We start from the raw sequence: 12210 nt of genomic DNA, 5'->3' as shown, positions 1-12210 counted from the left end.
ACGCCGTGATTTATTGTCCATAAACTGAATGTGTGCTGCAATATTTAGTTACCCATACCTCTACACGAGGACTGAAGAAAATTACTTCATTTGATATACATTCGCAGCTTAATGGAATTATTTTCTACTGTATAAATAAGCAATCATAAAGCCAAACACCTCGCATACTGGGCTAAAAATGATTTGACGTCATTGAATCGGCTCTTTGGAATGCCGTTGAAATTTGATCGCGTGCTCGTCAGTTCACGCAATGGGACCACAAAAGGAGGACTATAGATTTCCACTTGAGCGATAATCATCCATCTCGGAGAATGTCTCGATGTCTTGTGCTTAAAGACTTTGTAGTTTTCTCTCTTTCTCTTCACTCTTTTCAATTCTTTTCGATTCTTGGATGCGCCGAGAAAATGTAAATCTTGACAAGAATCAAGTTGCGTACGAAAATCGGAAAAATATATGAGATTCTCTAACATAAAATTTGCATAAATATAAAACCTCGCTGATGTGCGTTTAGATGTTTTAGGAGAAAATTTAAAAAACTTTAAATAAAAATACTTAGTATATACAAAATAAGTAAAAAAAATCATTGGTAGAGAGTATAACGCCATTCGGATTCATATTTCGTTCCGATCGATATGCCGATAAATTACTCCGAGTTAAATGCAACATGTACAAGATCCTCGTCGGTGTCGTTCGTCTATCTGACATCGCGAAAAACAGCAGGCATAGCAGCATTCCCCGGGATATCTGCCAACCCTGCGACCCGGCACGACCGTTAGACCGGAATCCAAATCGAGGATCAGGATCCTGCAGGCCGCACGTCGGCCGGGATCGATCCGGGACGCGCAACGGGAGCCCGCAGAAGAAGGAACGGGAGCGTATCGAAAGATGCAAGGCTTCGATAATCCTTCAGGGTAGGTCGGTACATCGTGCTCGCCGAGTCTTGCCTATCGAGGTGAGGCGCACCACGAAGGAAGTAAAGGGGCATCCGCGTCTCTCTCTCTCTCTCTCTCTCTCTCTCTCTCTCTCTCTCTCTTTCTCTCTTTCTCTCCTTTCTTTCGCTCCCTCTCCTGCTTTCTCTTTACCATCGCGTCGTCCTCGTTCTCGCTCCTGCTCGCTCCCGCGGCCGGCCAGCCGACCTACGTGGAGATGCTCAGGTGTAAAACCGTTGATTGCCACGGCGCGGTATTTTCTCTTTGTACGGCGATGGTAGCGGTGGGCGTGCCGGGCACGACCGAAGGGAGACGGCCAAGGCCTCCTCATCGCGCGCTACCGCGATTATGTTTATTATACTTCGGCACACGCGTGTGCGTACGTGCGCGTACTTACACGCGTCCCTTGCCGTTCGTTGCGCGGCCAAGCATCTTTGTCGCGGACGTGGGGAAGCGCAGCATGTGCCGTGCCGTAGTCGGAGTGAATGGCGATAGCTACCGTGAAGACGCGTTTCCCGTCCACAGACTTTGTTTAGAGCCTCGCGGAGGCGACGCGACGCGACGCGACGCCACGCCTGATACGAGAGAGAGAGAGAGAGAGAGAGAGAGAGAGAGAGAGAGAGAGAGAGAGAGAGAGAGAGAGAGAGAGAGAGAGAGAGAGAGAGAGAGAGAGATCGCGCTTGATTGCGCGAACTTGGTTCGGAGGATCGGCCGTAGTCGCGTAGGATTAACTCTTCGTGCTCGGCTAACAACCGAATAATCGTGTGCGCATCAGGAAGGAGTTTACAGGAGAAACACATTAACCATAGCGCATATTAACTGTTAATCAATCATAATCACATAATTCTCATTTTATATATATATGTGTGTGATAAGTATAAAAAGTTATATAAATATATTTATTCCTTGCATCATAGAGAGTAATTCTAATTTATGTTACGTATATATCTAATTTTATGAAGAACGATCGGAAGCTACAGTCGAGCAAACTCGGACGTTATCGATTTGTCAACGACCTAAGAGAAATGAGAACGTATCAGTGAATATTACGGGACGTAACTGGAGTACCCAAGGCGACTCGCTAATCATCCGGCAAGTCGTGGCTTTGAGAAGAGATCGATCATCGCGATTCATGACGGTAGTAACGATCTCGACTGTCGTCATCGGCAGTGACGCGCTCGAGCGACGCGCCGTCGTCGAAGATGAGACTGCGTTAGAATTCCATCGAGATGGAGCCTTGACATTTCGTGGCCTGGAATCGACCGGCATAATTGATCGGCCTCCACGGCTCCTATTCGACGAACGACCGTGCCATGCTATTCCATTCCGTCCAATATGGTTACGACGAACTGCGTCGTACGACCTCGCGCCGAGCGACGGAACGCGACCGCGTCGACTTCGTGAACTGGATTTCCAGTCTTTCGTGGAACGAAAAAGAAGCGGGACTGATTAAATTGGACCCTTAGGAGGTCTCGACGCTGAAATAAGAGGGCGCGAAATTGGAGCAAATCGCAGTAGAATCATGAAAGTACGCTTGTGTTTTATAACTTGCGTTATTATGCTCAATGTAATTTCGATAATGTAGTAAATGATTATTGAGAAATAAAGATAAATATTACACAATATTTAAAAAAAATTGAATATCCAGTTATTGATATTCAGATATAAAATGTCAAACGACCAGGAATATCATTCAAAGTGCAAAAATGCGTGCGTTATGTAAAACATCACGTTGCGATGCTTCAATAACACGACTGCAATCTTTCAATCTGCCATCCTGAGATTTCAGCAAGCATCGACGTGAATTTGAGGAGTAACGAGAAAAGTACCCACAATTTCCATGTAAAGTTGTGGCGATACCTATTATTACTGCGGGTGCTCCTACAATGCGTTCTGGCCAAACGAACGCGCAGCACGGCAAATATAAGCTCGGCAGCTGATACGACAAACAAATGCTACGGGTGCTGCAATTTTCTGTCGTTAACGGACCGGTAGTGTCTTAAACCCGTGTGCAAACGCGTATACCAATAACGGTCGCGCTCGTGCGCACTAAAAATTTTATAGCGTCGCGTTTATCGACACGAGAATGGCGTTGCGGCAAAACCTTGTTTGACAAAATAATGACTACAATTATTCTACTTTACATTTGCCTGTTGTGTAGCGCAAACATGATACCTTCTCGCGAGAGAGATGGCCGCTTCACCTCAGCAATTTACTACAAGTAATCGTCGATCAAGAAGAGTTATAACTACCGGATTGTCAACCGTTTGCTGCATTAAAAGCGCGTTTTTCAGTTGCCAGTATGTTATAAGTATTAGTCAACGTTTACAGGACTTAATTGCCCATCCATCATAGCTTCGTACTGCAAATTTTTCATTCTTTACATTCCTTGAAAAAAAACTAAACGTTTTACAAAGTCTAAGGGTTGAGGGTCTAGGGTCGATATAAAAAAAATACTTGTGCAACTAATAAGGAAGTGTAATTTGTGAAGCGCGAAATGATCTGTCGCGATCTCTCCGCAACTGAAGACGATCGCGTGCAATTCTATATTATAGTCTCTCTTTCTTCTACTTCCTTTCTCGCTGGCTAATAAAAGAATCATCTAATTCCGCGGCGCCTAGGGTGCAACCGTATAGCAAAAGTCGCTCGCGTGGTTCGTGTCTCGACTCGTTCAATTTACATAAACACGTACTCATTGATTGCCGGACCAGATTGTCCGGCGTTATTACTTCTACGACCGGTTAACTTCACCGCAGGACCGCGAATAATCGTTAAGCCCTAATCACTTTGCTACGCACGTAGCACCGAGCACGCCCGATAGATACGTCCGATACACGCTCGGTGCGTAGAGTTAACTTGGTCGGCCTCCGCATAATCGCCCGCACCAGTAGGACGATGATTTTCACTTCCGACATTCGAGAAACGGCGGTTATTACATTATTTTGCTTACGTCGAATGCTACGGTTATCGCAGCGAATTATCGCGGAAGAAATAGCACGACGACAAACAAATCGAGAATTATGCAGATTGCGTAACGATATTTGTTGCATGCAGGAAAAGATATTCAATCGAAGATAAGCACTCACCGAAATGATACGAGAAAGAGCCTCCGCCGTCTGAATAGCCGTTCTTCTCGGATCCTGAAAAGAAAAGAAAAGGGCGTTAGAACAGAAGATCAATTTCACATTAAAATGCTTTAGTTTCCACAATTTTTTCTAACTCTCAATCGTCCGTATCAAAGAAAAAAAAATGTTTTCCGTTTTCTCGTTAATCTGAGCTTTCTCGTTTTCCGATAACTAATCAAGGACTCCTTTTAAAAGAGGGGATCAAACGCGCATCGATCGATCGATCGAATACCATGCTCACCGCGAGTACTAGACAGCAGTCTGGAGCACCACCCACGAAGCGGCTACTTAGCATGAAACGACCAGCCAGGAGGTACCCCACCTATCTATCTGACAAGGTTAACTAATACAGCTTCTACCGATCGCGCGCGGTCTCTTGATTAGAAATACGTCGATAAATCAGAGAAAGGAGAGACGCGCGAGAGAGCCCCATGCATATCGGAGATAGCCACGAAGGAGGAAGGCAAAGGGAAGAAAAGGACGAAGGAAAGACGCAGAACACAGCATTCCATGTAATTGTCCCGTTTATATGCTCATAGCTTAAACAGTTCGACAGACATTATACGTAAAGACGGTTGAGTGAGCTGTGTAAATCCGGGAAATTATAGTAGTTAACGGATAAATCATTGACTAACGCCAACATTATATCCATAAATGCTAGTAAAACGAAAATCATTCATTAACTACAAAATACTCTATTGATATTGGAATATTGGAATTTTGTGTGGTTCCATTTATTATTTATTCGCGTGTTTCAACGCGCTTTATAATAGTATAGAGAATCGTTAATTACATAATCTCATTTAATATAAAAAAAAAAAAACACTGAAACCTTCGAACTATCTTACGGTATTTCTTCTGATGGCCGCGTTAACCGATGTACCGCTTGTTGCACCCGCGCTTCACGCAAGCGAGCGCAGTTTCGCGCGGCCGTAACAAGATATAATTAAATAAATATAATCAACGATAAACGCGCGCTACCTTTCAAGTCGTCATTTAATTGGACGTTACGCCTGTCAAAGCACGTTGCTTCCGTTGCAGCGGAGTGCTACGTGTTGCATTGTTGCGTCATATCAGCGGGAAGAAAGAAATCCAGATCTCTGATTTTTCCTATCCTACATCTTTTCTGAGCGAAGAGAGAAAGAGAGAGAGAGAGAGAGAGAAGAGCAAAAGGGGTTGAGATTACGTTGGTTTCTTACCTCTGTATCGATCTGGAAGGAAACCAAAATCCCAATCGAGGCTGAACATGCTCGTCAAAAATTTAATGCCACTTTACACTGATATCAAGTTCTATGCGAAGCGTAAAATAATTACACTCGTCGAAATATCCCAAAACGTTTATAAAAATAAACTCGATCAATGAGTCACTTAAACGAACGTATGCAATTCTTCAAGCTCCAAGAAATTTGAGAAACAACCATATCCTAATATATCGTAAACAATTATTTATGAATTAGGGAATAGTGAGAGAGGCAATATCGGAGTCACGCGCAGTAATTATTGCGCAATCAAAATATAGTCAATAAGATAAAATATATTAGTCAACACATATTCGGACGTTTCGACACTTTCTTTGTGTCATCTTCAGCGTGTAAACAAAATTAATATATACATGAAAAATTACAAACGATGTAAAATTAACGGTCAAAAGCGATAAAATGATATAGTCGATCGGTCGACAATACTTTGAAAAAACGAATAACGCATTTTTCAACCTGCGTGTAATAATAATAAACTAAGTATATAGGCTCTCCTGAATAAATCAAATAGGGAATAGTGAGAGAGAGGCAATATCGGAGCCACGCGCAGTAATTATTGCGCAATCAAAATATAGTCAATAAGATAAAATATATTAGTCAATACATATTCGAACGTTTCGACACTTTCTTTGTGTCATCTTCAGCGTGTAAACAAAATTAATATACATGAAAATTACAAACGATATAAAATTAACGGTCAAAAGCGATAAAATGATATAGTCGATCGGTCGACAATACTTTGAAAAAACGAATAACGCATTTGTCAGCCTGCGTGTAATAATAATTTAATTATTTATTTAATTATTTAATTATTTATGATTAAAGAGAATTTATAATATTTTTTTTCACAAATGATATGATCCACGTCCACAAGTCTATATAACGTAGTCTAAATGATTATTTCGCGATAAAGGCAATATATCTGACCAACGCGATTTCACCGCGATCGTTATCGATCGTATCGTCATTTCCGTGCTTTTACCGTCATCTCTCTTTTTATCGTTTGCGTTTCTCGTCGTCGCGGGACGACGGGATACACACAGGACGAGCGCATAATCGTCCGCGCGGCCTGGAAAGGCCGACGCGATCGCGCGGCGCGCAGTCGAGATTCCGCTCGTTCTTACGCGGCGAGAGCATATATACGAGAGGCCATAGATTACTGTTTTATGCCGCGATGAAACTATCTCTAGGCTAGGTGCGGCCTGGCACGTTCGCCTGCCCAGGCCGACGAAAAGGAAAAAGCCACCGCAGATTTCCCTCGCGCCTCTCCACGGAACCGTTCAGCCGCGGCGGCAAGCAAGCTACGCTATACGCTTCGTAACGCTCCGGGCCGGTAACGCGCGCGCAGGTACCATTGGCGGCACGGCGCGGCGGTTTCAAACTTGAGGCCGCGGTTGCGTTCCTTTATCACGATGGTTTTGCCATCACGCCGCTAGAAAGGAACGCGGCCTCGTGCACTTACCCGCCGGATCATAAAGCGCGCCGTAACCGTACTATTCGCACAATGTGCCGTAGGTTTCGCCGATATCCGGTGTGTAAAATCGGAAAAGGGTTCACGAGAACGAAGAGCGTACGAATGTTTAACCTAGCAATAAAAATCGATTGCTACGCGGAGCATACAACACAATCACGACAAATGCGAAGTCTGATAGAGATATCACAGACCGATTGGTTTAACTGTACTTGATTCGTAAAGTGATTTTCTCGTCTAAAAAGCGCACAATATTACGCATTGAAATTTGGCCATAATTAGAGTTATAAACTGTCGGGGATCGTTTAGGTCCAGCAGTTGATTTTAAGTGATGCATTACCTGATCGGCGATGTTGGATTATCTCGGTGATAAAAGTTTTCATCAGATATTTAAATTTCTAAATTATATACAATAGCGATGAAAGGAAATGTTGATAGAAGGTAGAATGACAAAGATGTTTCTGTCGTTTTAAAAACTAAGAACGAGATATTTTGCTTAATACTCTTAATAGCATAAATAATTTTACCGAGATAATCCAACATCGCCGATCAGGTAATGTATCACTTAAAATCAACTGCTGGACCTAAACGATCGCCGACAATTTATAACTTTAATTATGGCGAAATATCAATGCGTGATATTGTGCGCTTTTTAGACGAAAAAATCACTTTACGAAACAAGTACAGTTAAACCCATCGATCTGTGAATTCCAACGCAAAAACACGTCGAGAGAACGAAACGCGTCCATCTCTCCCGCATAGCTCCGTACGACCGTGAAACAATCGAGTTGCGGGAACGATCGCTCGCGATATAATGGGATTTTCTTTTGTACCGTGACTCACACGAACAACGCGCCTTCGCACAGTCCGTATTGAGAACGAAAGGAATTAGAGCGAACACGAGCGATCGACGTTCCCGTGAAGTTCGCCCTTCGCCACTCGCTACTTGCCACTCGCCCTCTCGCCGTTCTCAATTCTTGCATGTTCCCGTTAATAAGGACTTTTTCGCGTCTGCTCGCGCGTGTCACGCACGCGGGACACCTATACCCGACCCTGGTGCCCATTAACTCGGGCAAAAAGCCCGAAAGGAAAGCCGTCCGCGCCCACGTCCGCATATACCGCATTTGTATATTAAGCTCGCCGATCGTAAAGTCAAATATTCTCGCGGCTCGCGCAAAGCAGCCGGTAATTTTCTGCGCGTTAACTCGCGCCCGTTTACGTCCCGCAATTCCGTACAGAGTTTCACGACTTTTGCTGGACTCAATGCGCGGATGTCACAGATGACTGAGTATCAGCAAACTTTTACATGTATAATATTTTTAATATTAATATTAATTAATTATAATATATATTGATATTTTTGTGAAAACAATAAATTTTAAAAAATACTAATAGTTTTAAAATTTATTTACCATTTCATGAAAAAGGACAACCCCGCATCTATGTTATAGAAATTGGCTTTCGGTGAAATTGGCTGAATTTTTGATACGTTTTAGTTTTCAGATGACTGATCAAAAGTTTTAATGAGCTCAACTCTCTGGGAACAATACTACGATCTGCACGTAGGGTCAAAGATCATGAATTGAAGATTGCTTCCAGAAAGTTGTACCTATTGAAACTTTTTTTTTATTAGTCGTCCAAAAACTAAAATATATAAAAAATTCAGTCAAATTCACCGAAAGCCATAAGGTATGTGCGGAGGTTCTTACAATTCTTACAAGATTCCTCGAACGGCTTCGGAATTCTCGGATAATTAGGATTTGTACTCGTTTCGATTGAAATCGATCCCGAACAAACAAGATTGGAAGAAAAGGTCAGGTCGAGGACTGAAATCGTCGCGAGAGAAACGTATCGTAACGGATGAAAGACTAAAGACGAGAAAGGAACAAGCACGTGGCGTGGGAGCAGCTCACGGGGATGGAGCGAAGGGAATGAACGAGCACGCGTTGTGGGCGGATCTCAAGAAGGTGGTGGAGGTTAAAGAGGCGGCGTTGGTAGGAGCTACCTCGATAAAACCAGAACTGCGAAGGCATACCGATTTGTATTTCTCTTTTTTTGTGCGAACATACTTTCATCCGTAACATCAACATTAATTCCCAAATGAACAAAATTATCAAAACTACCGGTAGACTCATACAGTAACTAATAAAACATCAAAGTATCAATTACCAAAAAGTTCGATGTAGAGAATATGTTATGCTAAATATCTCTGTCAAGTTTTCGAAATTACAAACCGCGTAGAATATTAGACGTTGCGATACTTTCCCTTTCCTTGACGCGAAGCTGCCGAAAACTATTGATTTTAGACTCCTCGAAACGTCACCATCCGCTTCTCTGATTACAGGTTATCAAGACGTTCTTTAAAATTTCGATGATCTGCCAGAGTATCCTAGAATTAAGGAAATTACGCTCGGCATGATAATTCAGGAGGTGATGGAGTCGCACATTGAAACCTAATTTACATTTTCCTATGTATTAAGAGATTGAAGAGGCCTGTAATTGGAGTTCGTGGAGTAACGTGTAATTTCTATGCGAGTTTCACCTAACGAGACCTTTCAGGCTCAGGTGGATAAACGCAGGGTTAAGAAACGTTCCGCGAAGCAGGAAATGAAGTACTCGGATAGAAACCTCTCCGTGCACCTGCGGATAATGACGTGTCGCGACAATTTTCCAGTTATTATGTCTGCCACGGCGTTTCCGGCGAAATCAACGACAAAAACTAACGAGGCAAACCATAAATCATTCCACGCGTCGCTTCGCGTCGCGTCGCGTCGCGTCACATCTAGCGGAATCAAATAGCCGCGTTTATTAAGTTAACCCTTTGCAATTCAGCACGATAATAACATAATGCAACCATTTTATTGCATTTTAGACAATTTCGTTGCAATTTATAACCAATTTTATAACTAGGATTCCGATAGAATGCTCGATCTGCACAGAATTTTAACATCTTTCGTATATGCATTTTAAAATATCTTAAATTAAATTAAAATGACAAAAAAAAGCACAAAACCCCATACTCGTACGATCCGTCTCAATCGCAATGATCTACTAATCGCTTTCTACCTTTCTGTCCTTCCGAGGCCAGATTTACATAATGTTAGCACCAACCGCGTCTGATTGCTCGTAATTAGCGACACGTAGCGCGCGCCCACGTCAGGTCACCGATGTACGGAATGGACGAAGAAGGAGAGAACGATCCCCGTTAACGAACCGTGGTGTAAGGTCATACGTGAGCCGGCGCGTGACCCACGATACCTACGCACGTATGCACCCACGCGCGAATGAGATGTATACGCAACCTTCCTCGCCGGGTAATCAAGAGAACGATTCACTCGGTAATTGTAATGCAAACCCAGGCTACCGGCGCGATAGCGACCCTCTTCATTAACGGCGGTATTTACAATATCGGATTCGGGCACCCACAACCAAGTAAATGTCATTGAATACTGTTCAAATCAATTGAATTTATCATTGAATTGTCTACGGAAAAAGTAAACGTTTTGTGAGTCTGGCGAGATATATAGAAAATGCTCGATTCCTGAAATACTGATAAAAAGATCCTTACGTAGAACCTCTCGCAAATAATTGGTTATTAGCTCCCGAGGTCAATCGCGCGCTTCTGCGAAGCATATTTACGGCGCAAATGCGTGTTGCAGAATTATGTCATTACGAGTTAATTTTTCTCCGTTATATTTTAGATTCGTTTATAGATCATTAAGCGATTTGCGGGACGGCCGCTGCTCGCGATTTCCTGGAAAGGCGCGCTTGATTGCTCGTCATTCCCACTTTATTTACGATTATCCGAGAACGTCGTCGCTCGGCGTAGGTAATTAAAGCTGCACCCCGAGACGCGGGGGAGACGTCATGTTTATAACGTCAAATGGGATCGTGCACGCCCGTTAAGGCATCTCACGAGGCAACGGAGTAACTAATCACGCAACTACGCAAATCGATACTAAACGCGTGACACTGACCCTGAGAGGCACACGATAACGAGTACGGCTGTCGTTTATAATCGGCGCGACGGATGAATGTCATATGCGCAGGTTCCGTCAGGTCGAGTGAAAGCTTTGACCCAGCCTTTAATGTCGGAAAGGTTGACGGAATTGATCGAAGTCGAGCCGGACGATTTTGAATAGAATAAAAGAGCGTATACGTATAACGCGGTTCGATACGTATAACGTAGAATCGATCGAACGTCTTCATCGCGCGGCGCATTCCGCTCACGTTGCCGCGACAACGCGGTTGATTTAACGTCCCTAACTCGGTTACGTGCACGCGATAAAACGAGTTTATCGCTGGCACTCCGAATAATTTATCGTCATTGTCTCCGTCGGGCTACGACCGTAATGTGCAATAATGATTTTCAAAGGGGGGAAAATATTACGCGCGCCGCGCCGTTATTGTGTAGTAATGGCGATTTACGAGCGATTGCCGAGGCATCAGAAGGAGCGTACTCTTGTTAATAGTTAGCAGGATAACTCGGCCGGCAATGCGCGAGATAAAGCGCGCTTACGTGACAATGCGCGTCATCGTTGCGACGACCCGTGACATTAATGACATAGACAATTCACGACGTAAAATTGACCGTACTTTCAGTTAATGTACAGACGTTATAGGAAAAATTGATTTTTTTTTTTTTTTTTAGTAAAGATACTATTTGACGTCCCGCAGTGAACTGATATCGTTGTCGTTAAATATATTTTTCATTAATTATTTGCAAATAATAACATTCACTTTTTTTTTAATTCAAAAATAAAATTATCGATCGTTTACCCAGCTTTTTTTTCTCTCAACCAATCGTCCCACTTAAAAGCACACACACAAGAGCTGTATTATTTTTCAGTATCACATTTACGACATAATGCGCCTGAAGCTGATGCACTCGTAAAACACTGAGGGTCGATGCGCAGAGACACAAGCACACTCACATCGAGAATACAGATCCCGCAGTGTCCAAAAATTCGTTTCTCTCGTCCCTATTTGTATTTTTCCCGGACCGCGACTCTCGTCCGTTGCGAGAGCCTCGCACTCGAGTCGGTCACGAAGTAGAGACGGGGCTCTAGGTACGCTTGGTAGTAGTCTGCACGGGGTCTCGAGAGAAGCTGGAAGGGGGATAAGGTCGAAGGTCAGGGCTATGCCGTACGACCCGCGACCTCTGACCCTCTCGATCCCTCCGACCCGGCTCCGACCAGCGTGCATTCTCTCTCTCTCTCTCTCTCTCTCTCTCTCTCTCTCTCTCTCTCTCTCTCTCTCTCTCTCTCTCTCTCTCTCTCTCTCTCTCTCTCTCCTCTCTTTCCTTCTCCTACGTTCTCCTCCTACTACCGCGAGCTGTTTCCTTCTTTTCCGTACCCGCAGCTCCGTTTCTCTCTCTTTCTCTCTTTCTCTATCTCGCCTTCCTTCCTTTCTTTTTCCTCTCTCAA

General features: G+C 43.6%; 1 protein-coding gene across 2 annotated transcripts in view; it reads right to left on the bottom strand.

Moving 5' to 3' along the window:
• LOC143894450 (uncharacterized) overlaps window positions 1-11844 on the bottom strand; it is a 124855-nt gene extending 113011 nt beyond the window's left edge. The window contains exons 1-3 of one of the 2 annotated variants that reach the window (XM_077400716.1): window positions 11564-11844; window positions 5254-5478; window positions 4016-4069 (exon numbers count right to left, since the gene is read on the bottom strand). In XM_077400716.1, the coding sequence (XP_077256842.1) occupies window positions 4016-4069; window positions 5254-5302 (103 nt within the window). In that variant the 5' untranslated portion in view covers window positions 5303-5478; window positions 11564-11844. Of the gene's footprint in view, window positions 1-4015; window positions 4070-5253; window positions 6060-11563 lie in introns of those variants that run through there. The other variant, XM_077400717.1, reaches the window with a different exon arrangement.
• Window positions 11845-12210: the final 366 nt, after the last annotated feature.

The sequence above is a fragment of the Temnothorax americanus genome, unplaced genomic scaffold, assembly GCF_048541705.1.
Source record: "Temnothorax americanus isolate GAGA-0224 unplaced genomic scaffold, ASM4854170v1 Scaffold14, whole genome shotgun sequence".
Classification (NCBI taxonomy): domain Eukaryota; kingdom Metazoa; phylum Arthropoda; class Insecta; order Hymenoptera; family Formicidae; genus Temnothorax; species Temnothorax americanus.
This window is presented reverse-complemented; position numbering and strand designations above follow the sequence as displayed.